Here is a 20441-nt window from a genome sequence, read left to right as displayed (position 1 = left end):
ACGGCACTGACGATCGAAGGCACCAAACCCCACGAAAAAAAACGTCTGCAACGTTTTTCACATACTGGTGACTTCATATATAATTATAACAATCATATTTACAATAATAATATACAAAACTACACACGTACAATGCTATTTTAACACACACCACGTGTTAGGGTTGTAGCCTGAGATAAGGGGGGCCCTGGGTAAGCTACTGGTGAGTGTGTGGTGGGGTGAGCGTGTGGTGAGTGCAGTGAGTGGCTGTGTCCAGTCCATGTCTGGCGGCCGCTCTTCAGTCGTCTTCCACAGCTGGTCTCCACGATAGTGAGTGTGGTGAGTGGGTGTGTGGGGTGAGTGAGTGTGGGTGGCTGGGTGTGTGTGGGGTGACTGTGTGTGGGTGGGTGGGTGGTGCGGTGCTGCTGCTCGTGGTGGTGGTGGTTGGCACCGACTCCACCACCACCCCCCCGCTACTCTGCCGTGGGCTGCCCACCACACAGCAGCAGGCGGCGGAAGATCGAGGAGAGCGCCCTGCCCATATGGGCCAGACCCCTTTGCTTCTTTTTCTTCTTCTTCTTCTCCTGCTGCTGTTGCACCTCCTCCTCTTCAATCTGCTCATCCTCTTCTGTCTTCTCGTCCACTTCCATCTGCTCCTCGTCTTCTGTCTTCTCCTCCACTTCCATCTTCTCCTCTTCCTCTGTCTCATCCTCCGTCTGATCCTCGTTCTCCTCCTCCTCCACCTCCTCTGTCTCATCCTCATCCAGCGATGATGACAAGGATGATGATGATGGGGGCTTTTTCTCCGACTCAGCTCTGTGGAGAGAGAGGCAGCAACACCACAGCAGCACATCATCATAATCATCGTCATGCTGGTACTACAGCCAGAGGTCGCGATCGGTCCCCACGGCCAGAAGTGGACCTGGCCATCACAAATGAAAGCAGCTCAACCAAGTGGCTGATGTCATCATCATCATCGTCACGTGGGGATTCATAGCGGCAGACCAAATACTAAATTCATATAGATGCATCGAGACCCATACTCAGAGACCCATACAGACTCACAACGACCCATACTCAGAGACCCTGCACTGAGCACACAGAGGGAGTCTCACCGTAGATCCGCAGCTCCAAAGGCCTCGCTGGTGATGGGGGTGGCCTCGATGGTGGTGGGGGTGGCCTCGCTGGTGGTGGGGGTGGCCTCGCTGGTGGTGGGGGTGGCCTCGATGGTGGTGGGGGTGGCCTCGCTGGTGGTGGCCTGGATGGTGGTGGGGGTGGCCTCGACGGTGGTGGGGGTGGCCTCGACGGTGGTGGGGGTGCCCTCGACGGTGGTGGGGGTGGCCTCGACGGTGGTGGGGGTGGCCTCGACGGTGGTGGGGGTGGCCTCGACGGTGGTGGGGGTGGCCTCGACGGTGGTGGGGGTGGCCTCGATGGTGGTGGGGGTGGCCTCGATGGTGGTGGGGGTGGCCTCGATGGTGGTGGCCTGGATGGTGGTGGGGGTGGCCTCGATGGTGGTGGCGGTGGCCTCGATGGTGGTGGGGGTGGCCTCGATGGTGGTGGAGGTGGCCTCGACGGTGGTGGGGGTGGCCTCGATGGTGGTGGGGGTGGCCTCGATGGTGGTGGGGGTGGCCTCGATGGTGGTGGCCTCGATGGTGGTGGGGGTGGCCTCGATGGTGGTGGCGGTGGCCTCGATGGTGGTGGGGGTGGCCTCGATGGTGGTGGGGGTGGCCTCGATGGTGGTGGGGGTGGCCTCGATGGTGGTGGGGGTGGCCTCGATGGTGGTGGGGGTGGCCTCGATGGTGGTGGGGGTGGCCTCGATGGTGGTGGGGGTGGCCTCGATGGTGGTGGGGGTGGCCTCGATGGTGGTGGGGGTGGCCTCGATGGTGGTGGGGGTGGCCTCGATGGTGGTGGGGGTGGCCTCGATGGTGGTGGGGGTGGCCTCGATCGTGGTGGGGGTGGCCTCGATGGTGGTGGGGGTGGCCTCGATGGTGGTGGGGGTGGCCTCGATGGTGGTGGGGGTGGCCTCGATGGTGGTGGGGGTGGCCTCGATGGTTGTGGGGGTGGCCTCGATGGTGGTGGGGGTGGCCTCGATGGTGGTGGGGGTGGCCTCGATGGTGGTGGGGGTGGCCTCGATGGTGGTGGGGGTGGCCTCGATGGTGGTGGGGGTGGCCTCGATGGTGGTGGGGGTGGCCTCGATGGTGGTGGGGGTGGCCTCGATGGTGGTGGGGGTGGCCTCGATGGTGGTGGGGGTGGCCTCGATGGTGGTGGGGGTGGCCTCGATGGTGGTGGGGGTGGCCTCGATGGTGGTGGGGGTGGCCTCCATGGTGGTGGGGGTGGCCTCCATGGTGGTGGGGGTGGCCTCCATGGTGGTTGGGGTGGCCTCCATGGTGGTGGGGGTGGCCTCTATGGTGGTTGGGGTGGCCTCCATGGTGGTGGGAGTGGCCTCGATGGTGGTGGACTCGATGGTGGTGGGGGTGGCCTCGATGGTGGTGGGCGTGACCTCGATGGTGGTGGGGGTGGCCTCGATGGTGGTGGGGGTGGCCTCGATGGTGGTGGTCTCGTTCTGGAGCCAGCCGTGACTCAGCGCCTGCTCCGGTGTCATGCGGAGTTCTGGATCCCACCTGGGGAGGCGGGGGGGATGGAGACAGGGGAGGTGAGGATTTGACGTTCCCATCTGTACGTGTGTGTGTACGTGTGTGTGTGTAATGGACAGCGGTGGTGTTATGAACCCGGCAGAAACCCGAGTTAGATTCCTGCACACGGCCAACACCAGTGACAGCAATTATATTATCTGAACTGGTCCTAGGCCTCCCCTAGGTCGACTCAGCCTCAAATGAGTACCTAGTGTAAACATCGCCACTGGGGAGACAAAGGTGGCCGGACGTGGTGGTGCTAGCCACCCACCTCCTCTGTGTGTGCCACAGTGCCGGAGGCCTTCATAGGCGGTGCTGCTACTCGCTACTACTAACAGCACTTGCCCCTACAATCTGCTAGAGTCTACACGGGGGATCTTTGTCTGTGTATAGGCGCTGCTACTCGCTAGTACTAACAGCACTTGCCCCTACAGTCGGCTTGAGGCTACACGAGCGGTATGTGTCTGTGTTCTTACTGCAAGCAGCTGCTAATGAAGGCCACAAGCTGAGCTCCACATCCCCGCAGCACCAAACGCAGGGGGACACTTGCCGGGAGTCGTTTCCTGGCCGGGCAGTGAGGCTGGCCGGCCTCATCTGTAGGACAGAGACAGAGAGAGATATACATACACACAGAGAGGGAGATAGAGACAGAGAGATACACAGAGAGACAAACAAAGAGGAAGAGAGACAGAGAGAGAGACACATACACAGACAGAGAGATGGAAAGAGAGACACACAGAGAGAGGCACGCACAGTGTCACCAACCACCTACCCACCTACCCACCCACTCACCACCACACCGCTACCCCTACAACACCACCACCTCACCCCCACACCACCTCCACTACCACCTCTACGCCACCACCAAAGCACGACCACCACCTCACCACCACACCACCACCACCTGACCACACCACCACTACCACCATACCACGACACCGCTACCCCTAGAACACCACCACACCACCACCATCGCCACCACCAACACCTCACCACCACTACCTCACCACTACCTCACCACAACCACACCAAAACCACACCACCACCTCACCACCACACCACCACCACCTCACCACCACACCGCTACCCCTACAACACCACCTCACCACCACCACCACACCACCACTATCCATTGCCATACCACCACCTCACCAACACCACCACACCACCTCCACTACCCCATCTACACCACCATACCACCACCACCTCACCACCACCACCACCACACCATCACCACCTCACACCACACCGCTAGCCCTATACCACCACCACATGACCACTACTTCACCACCATTATTGCCACCTCTACACCACCACACCACCACTACCACCATACCACCACACTGCCACCTCTACACCACCACCACACCACCACCCCGCCACCACCACACCACCACTATCGCCACCACTAACACCTCACCATCACTACACCTCACGACCATCACACCACCACCTCACCACTATCCACTGCCACACAACCACCACACCACCACCTCACCACCACCTCACCACCTCCACTACCACCTCTACACCACTACCACCTCTACACCACCACCACCTCACCACCACCACCTCACCACCACCACCACCACACCATCACCACCTCACCACCACACCGCTAGCGTTACACCACCACCACCACCACCTCACCACTACCTCACCAGCACTTCACCACCACCACACCACCACCTCACCACCACCACACCACCATCACACCACCCTTCAACTCACCAAAGTATGCCGCTCTTTTGCGAGCTTTCTCCACCATTTCTTTTGGAGGCATGCCCAGGATCTGCGCAACCATTTCAAGACAGACACACAGAGGGACACACGCATGTTACACGAATGTTACACGCGTGTTACACACGGGGACCCATACAGAGACCCATAGAGATCCAGAGACTTATATAAAACCATAGGGACTCACAGAGACCCATATGGATCCACAGAGACCCATAGAGAGACCCATACGGACCGACAGAGACCCATACATAGACCCATAGAGGTCCAGAGACTCATATAAAACCATTGAGACTCAGAGGCCCACACTAAAACTGAACTATTTTGATTTCACCAGGGAAGGCCCCACTGAGCTACGTGGCTGTTTTTCATTGGCTGTACGACGAAAGACCTGAACGTGACATTATCGTTGTTGCTCAGCGCATCTAGCATCATGGGTGAGTAGGTGGGTGGGGGGAGGGTGAGTGGGTGGGTTAGTGGATAGGTAGGTGGGTGGGTGAGTGGGTAGGTAGGTGAGTGGGTGAATGGGTGGGTAGGTCGGTGGGTAAGTGGGTGGGTGAGTGGGTGAGTGGGTGAGTGGATGGGTGAGTGGGTGAGTGGGTGAGTGGATGGGTGGATAGGTCAGTGGGTGTGTAGGTGGGAGGGTTACTGGGTGGGTAGGTGGGTGAGTCAGTGAGTAGGTGGGTGGGTGAGGGGGTAGGTGGGTGGGTGAGGGGGTGGACGAGTGGGTGGGTAGGTGGATGAGTGAGTGGGTGGGTAGGTAGGTAGGTGGGTGAGTGGGTGGTTACGTGGGTGTGTAGGTAGGTGGGTGGCTGGGTAAGTAGGTGGGTGAGTGTGCGGGTAAGTAGGTAGATGGGTGGGTGGGTAAATGTGTAGGTGAGTGAGAGGATGCGTAGGTAGGTGGGTGGGTAGGTGAGTGGGTGGGTGGTTGGGTGGCTGGTTGGGTGACTGGCTGACAGGGTTGGGTGACTGAGTGACTGGCTGGGTGACTGGCTGGCTGTGGGCCAGGTCGTCGCTCGAGGCCCCCCAGGGAGGCTCCCCAGTCACCTCGATGCAGCAAGCCAGGTGGTCGTCGCGGCTGAACGAGAGGAAGAGTTCCCTGTCGGTGGCCAGCTTGGCGACGGTGCAGCCCAGCGACCATGTGTCCACAGCGCAGGTCGCCGGGTAGCCGAGAAGCACCTCGGGGGCCACGTAGGCGAGGGTTCCTCCCACGTGCGAGGCTGTGCAGACGACAACAGCAGCGATGATGATGAAGATTGTAGACTAGGTACGTGTGTGTAGGTGGGTGGGTGGGTTGGGTGGCTGGGTTGGGTGGCTGGGTTGGGTGGCTGGGGCAGTGGCTGGGTGGGGGGTGGATGGTTAGGTGGGTGAGTGGGTGGGTGGATGGATACATGGATGGGTGAGTGGGTGGGCGGGTGGGTGAGTGGGTGGGTGGGTGGATTCATGGGTGGGTGACTGGATGGGCAGGTCAGTGGGTGAGTGGGTAGGTGGCTGGATGGGTCGGTGGGTGGGTGGGTGCATAGATGGATGGGTGGGTGGGTCAGTGGCTGGGCGGGTGGGTGGATGGCTGGGTGGGTGAGTGGGTGAGTGGGTGGGTGAGTGGGTGGATATCCGGCTGGGTGGGTGGGTGGGTGGCTTGATGGCTGGGTGGGTGGATGGCTGGGTGGGTGGGTAGATAGATGGATGGGTGGTTGAGTGGGTGTATGGGTGGATGGGTGTATGGGTGGATGGGTGTGTGGGTGGGTCGCTGGATGGGGGGGGTCGGTGGGTGGGTGGGTGGATGGGTGGGTGGATGGGCGCGTGGGTGAGTGGGTGGATGGCTACCTGGCTGGGTGGATGAGTGGGTGGGTGGGTAAGTGGGTGGATGGCTGGCTGGCTGGCTGGGTGAGTGGGTGGGTGGGTGAGTGGGCGGATGGCTGGCTGGGTGGATGGGTGAGTAGGTCGCTGGATGGATGAGTGGGTGGGTGGATGGCCGGGTGGGTGGTTGGGTGAGTGGGTGGCTGGATGGCTGGGTGGAGGGGTGGATGGGTGGGTAGATGGATGGCTGGGTGGGTGGGTGGATGGCTGGGTAGGTGGATGTATGGATAGATGGATGGGTGGGTGGGTGAGTGGGTGGTTGGGTGAGTGGGTGGCTGGGTGAGTGGGTGGCTGGGTAGCTGAATCAGTGGGTGGGTGGGTGAGTGGGTGGATGGCTCGCTGGGTGGGTGCGTGGATCGCTCGGTGAGTGGGCGGGTGAGTTGGTGGCTGGATGGCTGGGTTGGTGGGTGTCTGGATGACTGGGTGGGTGGATGGATGGGTGGGTGAATGGCTGTGTGGGTGGGTGCATGGATGGATAGATGGATGGATAGATGGATGGGTGGGTGGGTGGGAGAGTGGGTGGGTGGGTGGGTGGATGGGTCGGTGGGTTGATGGGTTGATGGGTGGATGGGTGAATGGATGTGTGGGTGGGTGGGTGAGCGGGTGGGTGGATGGGCTAGTGGGTGGATGGGTGGGTGGGTGGGTGGATGGGTGGGTGGGTGAGTGGGTGGCTGGATGGCTGGGTGGGTGGGTAGGTGCATGGATGGATATATGGATGGGTGGGTGAGTGGGTTGGTGGATGGGTCAGTGGCTGGGTGGGTGAATGGGTAGGTGGGTGGCTGGGTGTGTGGATGGGTGGGTGGGTGGATGGATGGGTGGGTGGGTGGATGGGTCAGTGGGTGGGTGGATAGGTGGGTGGATTGATGGGGGGGTCGGTGGGTGGCTTGATGGGTGGGGGAATGGATGGGTTGATGGCGAATGGATGTGTAGGTGGGTGGATGGGTGGGTAGATGGGTGTGTGGGGGTGTCAGTGGGTGGATGGGTGGGTGTGTGTGGGTGTCTCCACTCACTTTTGCCATCCACAAAGAAGCTTGAGGCGAAGTTCCTGACCCTGACGATGCCATCCGCGATGTTCGCCAACAGAACGTTGCTCTGGATGGGGAGTGAGCCGCAGGGAGGGAATTCACACCCAGCATGGTAAAGGCGGTGAGCGTCGTTTACGACCGAGCGTCTGTGCAGGGGGACTGCCTCCGCTCACAGACGTTCAACTTACGAAGTTTCAGAGATATGCGCAAAAAAACAGTGACATCTACATCTGCAGAACGTGAAGAACCTGTGGCATCTACATCAACAGAACATGAACAACCTGTGGCACCTACAGAACGGGAAGAACCAGTGGTATCTACATCAACAGAACATGGAAAACCAGTGGCATCTACAGAACGTGAAGAACCAGTGGGATCTACAGAGCATGAAGAACCAGTGACATCTTCATCTACATAACGTGACGGAACAGTGGCATCTATATTTACAGAACGTGAGGAACCAGTGGCATCTACATCTACAGAACGTGAAGAACCAGTGGTATCTACATCTGCAGAACGTGAAGAGCCAGTGGCATCTACATCTGCAGAACGTGAAGAACCAGTCGCATCTACATCCGCAGAACATGAGGAACTATTTGCATCTACATCTGCAGAACATGAAGAACGAGTGACATCTACATCTGCAGAACGTGAAGAACGAGTGGCATCTGCATCTGCAGAACGTGAAAAACCAGTGGCATCTACATCTACAGGACGTGAAAAACCAGTGCCATCTACATCTACAGGACGTTAAGACATAGTGGCATCTACATTTGCAGAACGTGAAGAACCAGTGGTATCTACATCTGCAGAACATGAAGAACACCAGTGACATCTACATCTGCAGAACATGAATAATCAGTGGCATTTACATCTGCAGAGCGAGCACCAGCACCCCAGCGTGTACAACAACCGCCATTCGCCACTAAGTGGCGGTGACGTCACCACGACGCTTGTGCCAGGCCATGTGCACCTTGAGGCTACGTGAAGTGTCGAACGCCCGCTGGCAGGAGGTCACGGGGCAGACCCAAGTGCCACGGGTCGACTGACTCAGATGACTGGCTGATGCACCACCTGTGCCCCCTACTGTGCCAACCTTCTGTGCTTTAGCCACCCGGTGCTCCGCTCGTTATTGTGAGCGTCGCTCCTCCATCCTCCGTTGTTGTTGGAGGGCAACTGCCTCCAACTGCCCAGCAGCGTCCTTCACGAGCCTGCTCCACAGAGGCCGATCTTGACACCACTGGTACCAGTCATCGGCAAGTCCACTTAGCTCCACGTCCTTCTGTGCCACATCACTCCATCTCTTCTCTAGCCCGTGCCGCGCCCATTTAGCTCCCTAGATCCGGCCGAACAAAAGCTGTTTCGGCATGCGGTGGCTGGGCATGCAGGCTACATGACCCAGCCAACGCAGCCTTGCCTGCCGGAGGAGCTCACCGATGGAACCGTGCCAAGATCTTTGAAAGATTTGTGAGCTCCTCACACAATCCAGCCAGGTTAAACCCAGGATGGATCGTAGGCAGGCTAGCCTATATGTTTCTAACCGGCAAAGATGTTCCATTAGGGGGGTCCACGTTTCGCAAGCGTAGAGAAGGGAGGGAATAACCGTGGCCGAGAAGACCTGAAGCTTAGTGCAGAGCGACAGACCAGGTAGCTTCCACACAGCGTTACGCAACCAATGAAAAGATATTGACACTCGACTAATTCAGAGTGAGACCTCTGCTATTAAACTGGAGCCGGTCATAAGCACACTGCCCAGGTATGGGAAACTCTCCACTCTCTCCACAACTGCCCAATCACCGATTGAGAGTTGTGGGGGTGGAGTGTCCAATGGTACAAAATACCCAGGCAGGTGCTTAGTTTTGGTGGGGCTGATGGTAAGGCCCCATCTCTTAGTGGCACGCTCCAGTCTCAGCAGCAGCATCTCCAACTCCTCCTCTGAATGAGCAGCTATTACCAAATCATCGGCATACATAACGTGGTTGAGCAATAGAGAGCCATCCCTTGACCGCACCCGGGCATCGATCAGCCCCTCATTATATCTGTACCAAATGGAGATTCCCCCGGTACAGCTATTGAAGGCTTAACGAACTACGTAGTCAAAATTGATGTGAAATAATGTGGGAGCCAGAGGACATCCCTGTCGCACCCCAAGGTGTACAGGTAATGGCTCTGACTCCCGGCCACGTAGTTTTACCCGGGCCGGCTCACCATCATGAAGGTCCTTAATGATCGTGAGCAGAGGGTCAGGGACTCCAAAAGCACGAAGATCAAGGTCAATAAAGCAGAGATGTAGGTCTTGTTGGAATTCCCTACACCTCTGCTGTAGCAGACGGACAGAAAATATGGCATCTGTGCAGGACCGCCCTTTCCTGAAACCACATTGGGGCTCCGCAAGCCTCTCCTCAGCGTGCCTGGCAAGGCGATGTTGAATAATCCTTGCCAGGACCTTTCCCGGCACACTGAGGAGTGAGATGCCCCTGTAGTTGTTACAGTTTTTGCGGTCCCCCTTCTGCCAATCCTGCGGAACCCATCCAGTGGTCCAGACTGTTGTTATGAAGTCATATAGGGCAGTCTGTGCACAAACGCCACCCTCCCTCAGCATTTCGCTTGGGAGATCATCTCTACCCGGTGCCTTTCCTGGTCTCAGACTCCGGATCACCTTCAGTACTTCCTCAACAGATGGCACCTCAGCCAGCCACTCACAGGGGGTGACTTCTTCCAATATTTGAGGCACTGCAGCCTCAGCAGGATCATCCCCACTTTGTGCCACGATGTTTTCCTGGCTGATGGATTTCCCCTCCCCCAGGACCTCACAGAAATGCTCAGCAAATCTGCAAACCTGTTCCTGGGGGTCAGAGATTGGATCACCGTTTTTTCCCCTAATGATGGTAATAGGTGTGGCGCTGCAGGTTACTTTTTTGATGGAGTTAAATAGAGATTTGTGATCGCGGGCCACTGAGGCAGACTCCATCTCCTCAGCAACCTGCGACCACCACCCATCATTGCAGCGCCTCACGGCTCTCCAAACCTCCGAGCGAAGGCTGTGGTAAGCCTCCTCATTCTCTGACGTGGGATTCTGTAGCCAATGACAGTGGGCCTGTCGCTTTTTCTCAACCAACCTCAACACCTCCTCTGTCAGTCAGGGTCTCTGGGGAGGTCTGGACCACGTACCCAAAGCAGCCATTGCAGCTGCATGAGTCACAGTCCTAAACCTCGCCCATTTACCCTCGACATCAGGAGGAGTGGGGGACAATGCCAACCCCAGCCGCAAGCAATGATGAAATTCTCACTTGCAACTTTCATCAGATAACTGAGACCAGGCCACTTTAGGTTGGAATGGGGTCCTGGGTGTACACCCAACACCGGAGTGGAAGAATGGCAGGTGCATCTTACAGATGACTAGTCGATGGTCAGAGGGCAGATCAGCTCCACGGTAGGTCCTGGTGTCAAGGACATGGGCTCGCATCCTCTAGTCCGTCACTATGTAGTCCAGCAGATGTTCTTGCTTGGACCCGGCATGCATCCATGATGTTGTGTGGATGCGCCGATGCCGGAACAGCGTGTTGGTAATTACAAGCCCATGGGTTGCACAAAAATCTAGCAGCCTCCTACCGTTGTTATTGAGCTGATCTGGCCCATGCCCTCCAATCACTCCAGACCAGGTGCCAGCATCATGACCAACTCGGGTATTGAAGTCACCCAACAAGATGACTCTATCCTGAGGGGCCACTTTAGCCAGCACCTGTGGCACGAGGTCATAGAAGGCATCTGACTCATCGGCTTTGCCTGCATCCCTCCACGGATGTTCGTCTTCGGAGGGGGCATAAATAACCACGAACACCACTCCTCTCCTCCGGTTGATGGGAAGGCGAGCCCAAAGTAGCCTGGGGCTTACAGCTTCCCACACCTCACCGCCACGCTCCCACGCCCCCTTCATTCTTTTGTTCAAAAGAAGAGCCACATCCTGTTGTTTGGCAGTCTGTTGCCCCGAGTAGAGGACTGTCCACCCCTCATGGTGGCAGGAGCCAGAACCGGTCCACCGGACCTCCTGAATGCCACAGAGATCCAGGCGGTACCGGTCCAGCTCCCGACAGAGGAGTGGCAGCCTCTCCTCCGCAGTGAGCGTTCGAACATTCCACGTGGCCACACGAAGTGGCTTTTCGTTGTTTCTGGAGGAGCCCCGAGTGTAGAGATTCAATCTCCTGGCTCCGCCAATTGGAGTTTGGCCAGGAGACGTCAAAAATGCTTGTCCCCCTGGGGCCTCCGGCACAAGCTTATTAGTTACATATTTCAGTCGTGGTTTAGTGGTAAAATTTTGAAGGTGGAGGGGTTACCAGCCCCTCGCACCCATCCAGAGCCCCCCGTTTAGCCACTGTGGTGGTCACAGACGCCATGAGGGGAGTAGCCAATCGGAATTGGCCCTCCCCCCACAGCACTGTCCACGACAGAGTTGCCCATCCGGCACTGCGAGGAGTTAGCGGGTTGTTTTACCGTGTACTCACCCACACACGCAGACACACCCACACACAGACACTCACACACACACACTCACACACAGACACCCACACACATATACACCCACACACACAGACACCATTACACAGCATGCACTCCACTCACGGGCTTGATGTCCCCGTGTACGATGCCCCGGGACTTGGTGTGGGCCAGGAAGTGGAGGATGGCCCTAGTGTACGACCTCACCGCATCCTCGTGACTTTGCCACAGCGTCATCTGTCTGAGCACGCAATGGAGTTTCGCCCTGCCACGCGGAGAGACAGCGACCATGTCAGTCACATCAGCGACGACGTCAGCGACGACGTCAGTGACATCAGCGGTTAGCGTGCTGCGCTGCGAACCTGGCGAACTGGGCTCGGTTCCCGCTCATGGCCAACACCCAGTGACGATTATCTGAACCGGTCCTGGGTCTACCCTAGGTCGACTCAGCCTCAAATGAGTACCTGGTGCGATGTGTAAACATCGCCACTGGGGAGACAAAGACGGCCGCGCGTGGTGTTGGCCACCCACCCCCTCGTGTGCCGTGCCGGCCTTTAAAGGTGCTCGCTAACAGCACTTGCCACTACAGTCTGTTAAGGCTATATGGGGGATCTTTGATCTTTGTGTGCGTATGTTGAAATTCATTCACACCGTACGTAGCCAAGCATGCTAATGTGTGGGTCTCTATGGGTGTCTGTGTGGGTGTCTCTGTGGGTCTCTATGGGTCTCTGTGGGTCTGGGGGTCTGTGGGTCTCTGTGTGTGAATGTATGCAGAACTTCTTTTGCACCATACATAGCCAACCGTACTAATGTATGGGTATGGGTGTCTCTATGGGTCTGTATGGGTGGTGGTGGTGTTGTGGTGGTGGTGTTTGGTGGTGGTGGTGTTTGGTGGTGGTGTTTGGTGGTGGTGGGTGCTGGTGGGTGATGGTGGATGGGTGGTGGGTGGGTGGTTATGGTGGGTGGTTGGGTGAGGGGTTGTGCTGGTGATGGTGGGTGGTTGAGTGGGTGGTGTGGTGGTGATGGTGGGTGGGTGGTGGAGGGTGAGTGGGTGAGTGGTGTGGTGGTGAGTGAGTGAGTGGGTAAGTGGTGGTGGTGAGTGAGTGAGTGGGTGAGTGGTGGTGGTGGTGGGTGAGTGGTGGTGGTGGTGATGGTGAGTTAGTCGGTGGTGGTGGTGAGTGAGTGGTGGGTGAGTGAGTGAACGAGTGAGTGGGTGAGTGAATGTTGGTGGTGAGTTAATGAGTGAGTGAGTGGTGGTAGTGGTGCTGGTGGTGTGCGTACTTCAACAGCTCCATGACAAGGCATTTGTGGCCTCGAAAGTAGAAAGTCTCCAGGACCCTGACTACGTTGTAGTCCACGTTGCTACGGTCGCTCTGGAGCTCCATGGACATTAGCAGCTCTGTTCTCTGGTGCTTTTCTTCCCTGGAGCTGCGAGCGAGTGAGCAAGTTCACAGAACGAGAGCGAGAAAGAAAGAGAGACAGATAGAGAGAAAGAGACATAAAGAAACAGAGATCAAGACAGAGACAGACAGAGAGAGACAGAGACAGAGAGTTTAGACTTTAATATACAGTGGGTCTGTGTGTGGAACACTGAGTAGTAGTAGTGGGTCTGTGTGTGGAACACTGAGTAGTAATAGTGGGTCTGTGTGTGGAACACTGAGTAGTAGTAGTGGGTCTGTGTGTGTAACACAGAGTAGTAGTAGTGGGTCTGTGTGTGTAACACTGCGTAGAAGTCGTATTGGATCTGTGTGTGTAACACTGTGTAGTAGTAGTGGGTCTGTGTGTGTAACACTGAATAGTAGTAGTGGGTCTGTGTGTGTAACACTGAGTAGAAGTCGTATTGGATCTGTGTGTAACACTGTGTAGTAGTAGTGGGTCTATGTGTGTAACACTGAGTAGTAGTAGTGGGTCTGTGTGTGTAACACTGAGTAGTAGTGGGTCTGTGTGTGTAACACTGAGTAGTAGTAATGGGTCTGTGTGTGTAACACTGAGTAGTAGTAGTGGGTCTGTGTGTGTAACACTGAGTAGTAGTAGTGGGTCTGTGTGTGTAACAGTGAGTAGTAGTAATGTGTCTGTGTGTGTAACACTGAGTAGTAGTAGTGGGTCTATGTGTGTAACACTGATTAGTAGTAGTGGGTCTGTGTCTGTAACACTGAGTAGTAGTAATGGGTAATGCGTAGTTGGTCTGTCGCTATCAATATTATCCACAATAGAGGTGAGTTTGGGTTATATGACGTAAATATAAATGTTGTGTCATTAAACCCGCCACACTGACACACGCCCAATTGGTTGAGGTGGTTTGTCACCTAAACACAAAACGCTTGGCCAGCTCGTTACTTGCTCAGCACTTAACTGGTTGTTGTGTTGGAAAGTGTCAAAGTCAATTGTCAGTGTTGTGGTGGGGTTCGTCTCCAACACACAACCAGTGGTGGCGGTGGTGGTGAGGGTGGTGGGGAGGTGGTGGTGGGGTGGGAGTGTCGCTGTGGAGGTGGTGGTGGGGAGGTGGTGGTTGAGCGATGGAGATTCAAGTAAAGGATGTTCAGTCATTGTTTGTTGTTGTGGTTCACAGCCAGCAGCAGTCCCATAGTGTGTGTTTGTTTATTGTTCTTGTTATTGGTGGTGTTATTGTTGTTGTTGACTGCACTGCTGCGCCAGGGCCCACTCACGTGGAGGGCGAGGCGAGGATCTTGAGAGCCACCATCGTCCGAGTCTTGTGGTCCAGACACCTCACCACCACGCTCTGCCCACCCTGCCCAATCTTCCTGTCCAGCTGGAAGCGGTAGTAGAAGTGCTCGTTCTGGACCTGCAGGGGTCACGGGAGGTCAGGGTGGGGGTCACGAGGAGGTCACATGTAGCCAACAGTGCTAATCTGTGGGTCACTGTGGGTGTCTGTGGGTGTCTCTGTGCGTCTCTATGTGTCTGTGTGTCTCTGTATGTGTGTATGTTGAACTTCTTTCGCACTGTACGTAGCCAACCGTGCTAATCTGTGGTGCTTTATGGGTATCAGTGTCTCTGTGTGGGCCTTCATGATAGTGAACAGGCCCGGGTAAAACTACGTGGCCGGGAGTCAGAGCCATTCCCTGTACACCTTGGGGTGTGACAGGGATGTCCTCTGGCTCCCATATTATTTAACATCTATTTTGACCACGTAGTTCGTGAAGCCTTCAATAGCTGTACCGGGGGAATCTCCATTTGGTACAGATATAATGGGAGGCTGATCGATGCCCGGGTGCGGTCAACGGATGGCTCCCTATTGCTCAACCACGTTATGTATGCCGATGATTTGGTAATAGCTGCTCATTCAGAGGAGGAGTTGGAGACGCTGCTGCTGAGACTGGAGTGTGCCACTAAGAGATGGGGCCTTACCATCAGCCCCACCAAAACTAAGCACCTGCCTGGGTATTTTGTACCATCGGATACTCCACCCCCACAACTCCCAATCGGTGATGGGGCAATTGTGGAGAGAGTGGAGAGTTTCCCATACCTGGGCAGTGTGCTTATGACCAGCTACAGTTTAACAGCAGAGGTCTCACTCAGAATCAGTCGGGCGGCAATATATTTTCATCGGTTGTGTAACGCTGTGTGGAAGCTACCTGGTCTGTCGCTCCGCACTAAGCTTCAGGTCTTCTCGGCCACGGTCATTCCCTCCCTTCTCTACACTTGCGAAACGTGGACCCCCCAAATGGAACATCTTCACCGGTTAGAAACATTTAGGCTAGCCTGCCTACGATCCATCATGGGTTTAACCAGGCTGGATTGTGTGAGGAGCTCACAAATCTTTGAAAGATCTGGGCAAGGTCCCATCGGTGAGCTCCTCCGGCAGGCAAGGCTGCGTTGGATGGGTCATGTAGCCCGCATGCCCAGCCAACGCATGCCGAAACAGATTTTATTCGGCCGGATCAAGGGGGCTAAACGGGCGCAGCACGGGCTAGAGAAGAGATGGAGTGATGTGGTACAGGAGGATGCGGTGTCAAGATCAGCCTCTGTGGAGGAGGCTCGTGAAGGACGCTACTGGGAAGTTGGAGGCAGCCGCCCTCCAACAACAACGGAGGGCGGAGGAGCGACGGTCACAACAATGAGCGGAGCGCCGGGTGGCTAAAGCACAGCAGGATGGCACAGTAGGGGGCACAGGTGGTGCATCAGCCAGTCATCTCAGACAGTCGTCCCGTGGCACCTGGGTCTACCCCGTGACCTCCTGGCAGCGGGCGTTCAACACTTCACGTGGCCTCAAGGTGCACCTGGCCTGGCACAAGCGTTGTGGTGACGTCACCGCCACTTAGTGGCGAATGGCGGTTGTTGTGTCTGTGTCTTTGTGTGTGTCTGTGAGTCTCACAAGGATGTAGTTGTTGTCGTCGTCGTCAAATTCTCCGTTCTTCACTCCCCCTCGTGAGCTTCCTTCCCCGTCCAGAGTGAAGAACCAAACTTCCTGCATGGTGGCCAGCTCCAGCTTCTGGCGCTCAGTCAAGTGAGGCTTGAAGAGACTCAGGATCGCTGCACACGTGACAACAATAACAACTTAAACTATAAACTAATTTTATTTACGCACACACCGGGTTAAGCCCCCCACCGAAGTGACTGGTATCATCATCCTAATCGTCGTCATCATCGTCATCATCATTATCATCATTGTCATCATCGTCGTCGTCATCATTATCATTGTCATCATCGTCGTCATCATCGTCGTCATAGTCATCGTCATCATCATCGTCGTCATCTTCATTATCATCATCGTCATCATCATCGTTGTCATCGTCGTCATCGTCGTCATCATCGTCATCATCATCGTCGTCATCATCATCATCGTCGTCATCGTCGTCATAATCATCATCATCGTCAACATCATCATCAACGTCATCGTCGTCGTCATCATCACCGTCATCATCATCGTCACCATCGTCGTCATCACCATGTGGGAGCCATTTGCTCTAAGTGCACGTTGATACAGACTTATAGAGACTCATAGAGAACCACAGAGATCCTCAGAGACCCACAAAGAACCATACTCATATAGAACCATAGAGACCCAAGGAGACCCATAGAGCCCCACAGAGATGCACAGAGACCCTCATAGACTCACAGAGACCCATACTCATATAGAACCAGAGACCCACAGAGACCCACTCATATAGACCATAGAGCCCCACAGAGATGCATAGAGACCCTCATAGACCCATACTCATATAGAACCAGAGACCCACAGAGACCCATATTCATATAGAACCATGGAGACCCACAGAGACCCACACAGAACCATACTCATATAGAACCATAGAGACCCAAGGATACCCATAGAGCTCCACAGAGACGCAGAGACCCTCAGAGACCCACTGAGACCCATATTCATATAGAACCAGAGACCCACAGAGACCCATACTTATATAGAACCATAGAGCCCCACAGAGACGCACAGAGACCCTCATAGACCCACAGAGACCCATACTCATATAGAACCATAGAGACCCACAGAGACTGCCACTCATATAGAACCAGAGACCCACAAAGACCTATACTCATATAGAACCATATAGACCCACAGAGACCGATACTCAGAGACCCACGGAGCGGTACAGGGTGCGTGTACGGATGATGAACTTCGTTCGCACTGCACGTAGCTAACCGTGCTAAGGTATGGGTCTCTGTGGATCTATGGTTCTTTGTGGGGTGTATCTGTGTGTTTATGGGTCTCTATGGGTGTCTCTATGTGTCTTTGGAGTCTCTTTGGGTATCTCTGTGTGTCTATGGGTCTCTATGGGTGTCTCTATGTGTCTATGGGTATATCTGTGAGTCTCTATGTGTCTATAGGTGTCTCTGTGGGTCTAAGGGTCTCTATGGGTGTCTCTGTGGGTGGCTGGGTGTCTGTGGGTCTCTATGTGTGTCTCTGTGGGTCTCCGTGGTGGTCACTGCGTGGATTTGTTCCCCTCCACATTTTGAGGAATCACCATCGTCACGCTTTTATCAAAGTGTTTTTTCGCTGCTGCTGTGCATTTCCAGGCGATGACAATGATGATGATTTGATGATATCAGGCCACTTGGTTGAGCTGCTGCTATTTGAGCTAATATCATTCTTAGACTTTGATGATTTTCCTGCTCATCTCTCTCTCTCTCTAACCTTTGGGTGATTTGCTGCGGATTAATCCGGTGCCGGAGGTGAACGCGCTCCACGTGGTGATAGATGGAGGCTGCCTCCCACTCGGTCCAGCTCGACTTGTCTACACACACACAAACACACACACGTACAAAGATCCCCCGTATAGCTTGTAACAGACTGTTGGGGAAAGTGCTTATAGCGAGCCCCTATGAAGCCCAGCATGGCACACGAGGGGGTAGGTGGGCAGCACCATGCCCGGCCGCCTTTGTCTCCACAGTGGCGATGTTTACACACCACACACGGTACTCATTTGAGGCTGAGTCGACCTACGGGAGGCCCAGGACCGGTTCAAATAATCGTCACTGGTGTTGGCCATAAGCGGGAATCGAACCCGGGTTGCCAGGTTCGTGGCAGTGCGCAAACTGCTACACTACCGCTCCCCACATACACATAAATAAAAAATAAAGATCCCCCATATAGCCTTAACAGACTGTAGGGGGCAAGTGCTGTTAGCGAGCACCTATGAAGGCCGGAACGGTACACGAGGGGGTGGGTGGCCAGCACCACGCCCGACCGCCTTTTTCTCCCTAGTGGCGATGTTTACACACCGCACCAGGTACTCATTTGAGGCTGAGTCGACCTAGGGGAGGCCCGGGACCGGTTCAGATAATCGTCACTGGTGTTGGCCGTGAGCGGGAATCGAACCCGGGTCGCCAGGTTCATAGCGCAGCGCGCTAACCGCTACACTATCGCTACACACATACACACACACATAGACAAAGGTGCAGTAGACTCGTCAACACACACACACAAAGACAACGGTCCCCTTGAGGCTGTAACAAAACTGTGTTCAAAGGTGTGGGTGTTTGTAAGTGTGGGTGTTCATGAGTGTGGGTGGTGTTCGTAATTGTGGGTGTTCGTAGGTGGGTAGTGTTCGTAAGTGTGGATCTTTGTAAGTGTGGGTGGTGTTTGTAAGTGTGGGTGTTCGTAGGTGGGTAGTGTTCGCAAGTGTGGATCTTTGTAAGTGTGGGTGGTGTTCGTAAGTGTGGGTGTTCATAGGTGTGGGTGGTGTTCGTAAGTGAGGATGTTCGTCAGTGAGGGTGTTCGTCAGTGAGGGTGTTGGTGTGGTGTTTGTAAGTGAGGGTGTTCATCAGTGTGGGTGGTGTTTTGTAAGTCCTGGTGTGGTTCATATGTCGAGCAAAAGGGGTCACGCATACCATGGCGCTAATTCTGAGAGTAGCGTTGTTGTGCTCCGTAAATATCTCGGTGTCTCTGCGTGGAGAGTGGAGGGGGGGGACGGAGGAGAGAGTCAGTGGAGGGCGAGGTCACCGCGATCACAAGTGGACTCACATCGTCAACACGGACTCACACATTAATCACAAACTCACATCCTCACCACGAACCCGCATCCTCACTACGGAATCACACCCTCACCAATAACCCACAATACAAACCCCATTCACCAAGAACCCACAACACGGATCCACACACTCACCAAGAACCCACAAAACAGACAAACACACTCTTACCACGAGCCCACAACACGGACCCACACACTCACGACGAACCCACAACACGGACCCACACACTCACCACGAACCCGCAACACGGACCCACACACTTCCCACGAACCCACAACACGGACCCACACACTCACCACGAACCCACAACACGAACCCACACACTTACCACGAACCCACAACACGGACCCTTACACTCACCAAGAACCCACAACACAGACAAACACACTTTTACCACGAACCCGCAATACGGACCCACACTCTCACCACGAACCCACAATACAAACCCACAATACAAACCCACACTCACCAAGAACCCACAATACGGATCCACACACTCACCAAGAACCCACAACACAGACCAATACATTCACCACGAACCCGCAACACGGACCCACACACTCACCACGAACCCACAACACGGACCCACACACTCACCATGAACCCACAACACGGACCCACACACTCACCACGAACCCACAACACGGACCCACACACTCACCACGAACCCACAACACGGACCCACACACTCACCACGAACCCACAACATGGACCCACACACTCACCACGAACCCACAACACAGACCAACACACTCACCAGGAACCCGCAATACGGACCCACACTCTTACCACGAACCCACAACACGGACCCACACACTCACCACGAACCCACAACACGGACCCACACTCTCACCACGAACCCACAATACAAACCCACACTCACCAAGAACCCACAACACGGACCCACACACTCACCAAAAACCCACAACACAGACCAATACATTCACCACGAACCCGCAACAAGGACACACACACTCACCACGAACCCACAACACGGACCCACACACTCAACACGAACCCACAACACGGACCCACAGACTCACCACGAACCCACAACACGGACCCACGCACTCACCACGAACCCACAACACGGACCCACACACTCACCACGAACCCACAACACAGACCAACACACTCACCAGGAACCCGCAATACGGACCCACACTCTTCCCACGAACCCACAACACAGACCCACGCACTCACCACGAACCCACAACACAGACCCACGCACTCACCACGAACCCACAACACGGACCCACACACT

At 55.4% G+C, this 20441-nt stretch overlaps 1 protein-coding gene across 1 annotated transcript; it reads right to left on the bottom strand.

The window, feature by feature from the left end:
• Positions 1–62: 62 nt before the first annotated feature.
• LOC142924186 (uncharacterized) lies at positions 63–19942 on the bottom strand. Its single transcript, XM_076065994.1, has 12 exons — positions 17838–19942; positions 16062–16219; positions 14395–14531; positions 13010–13156; positions 11855–11993; positions 7220–7301; positions 5400–5572; positions 4344–4404; positions 3089–3206; positions 2150–2600; positions 1095–1813; positions 63–795 (listed from the first exon to the last, which is right to left on the bottom strand). Exons 2-12 carry the CDS (start codon positions 16158–16160, stop codon positions 453–455), a joined length of 2469 nt encoding a protein of 822 aa, XP_075922109.1. The 5' UTR covers positions 16161–16219; positions 17838–19942; the 3' UTR covers positions 63–452.
• Between the last annotated feature and the right edge of the window lie 499 nt (positions 19943–20441).

This window comes from Petromyzon marinus, chromosome 10 (assembly GCF_048934315.1).
Source record: "Petromyzon marinus isolate PM22_M1 ecotype Great Lakes invasive population chromosome 10, UKy_Petmar_22M1.pri1.0, whole genome shotgun sequence".
NCBI classification, from domain to species: Eukaryota; Metazoa; Chordata; class Hyperoartia; order Petromyzontiformes; family Petromyzontidae; genus Petromyzon; species Petromyzon marinus.
The sequence above is the reverse complement of the archived record's forward strand: the minus strand, read 5'-3'. Positions and strand labels throughout refer to the sequence as shown.

Excerpts from the sequence above, each read along its gene's own strand:
- LOC142924186 (XM_076065994.1), bottom strand. The coding sequence starts at position 16,160 with ATGCAGGAAGTTTGGTTCTTCACTCTGGACGGGGAAGGAAGCTCACGA. Across the intron at positions 2,601-3,088 it reads TTCATTAGCAGCTGCTTGCA|GTGGGATCCAGAACTCCGCA; the intron begins GTAAGAACACAG and ends CCGCCTCCCCAG. Across the intron at positions 1,814-2,149 it reads CCACCCCCACCACCATCGAG|GCCACCCCCACCACCATCGA; the intron begins GCCACCCCCACC and ends ACCACCATCGAG.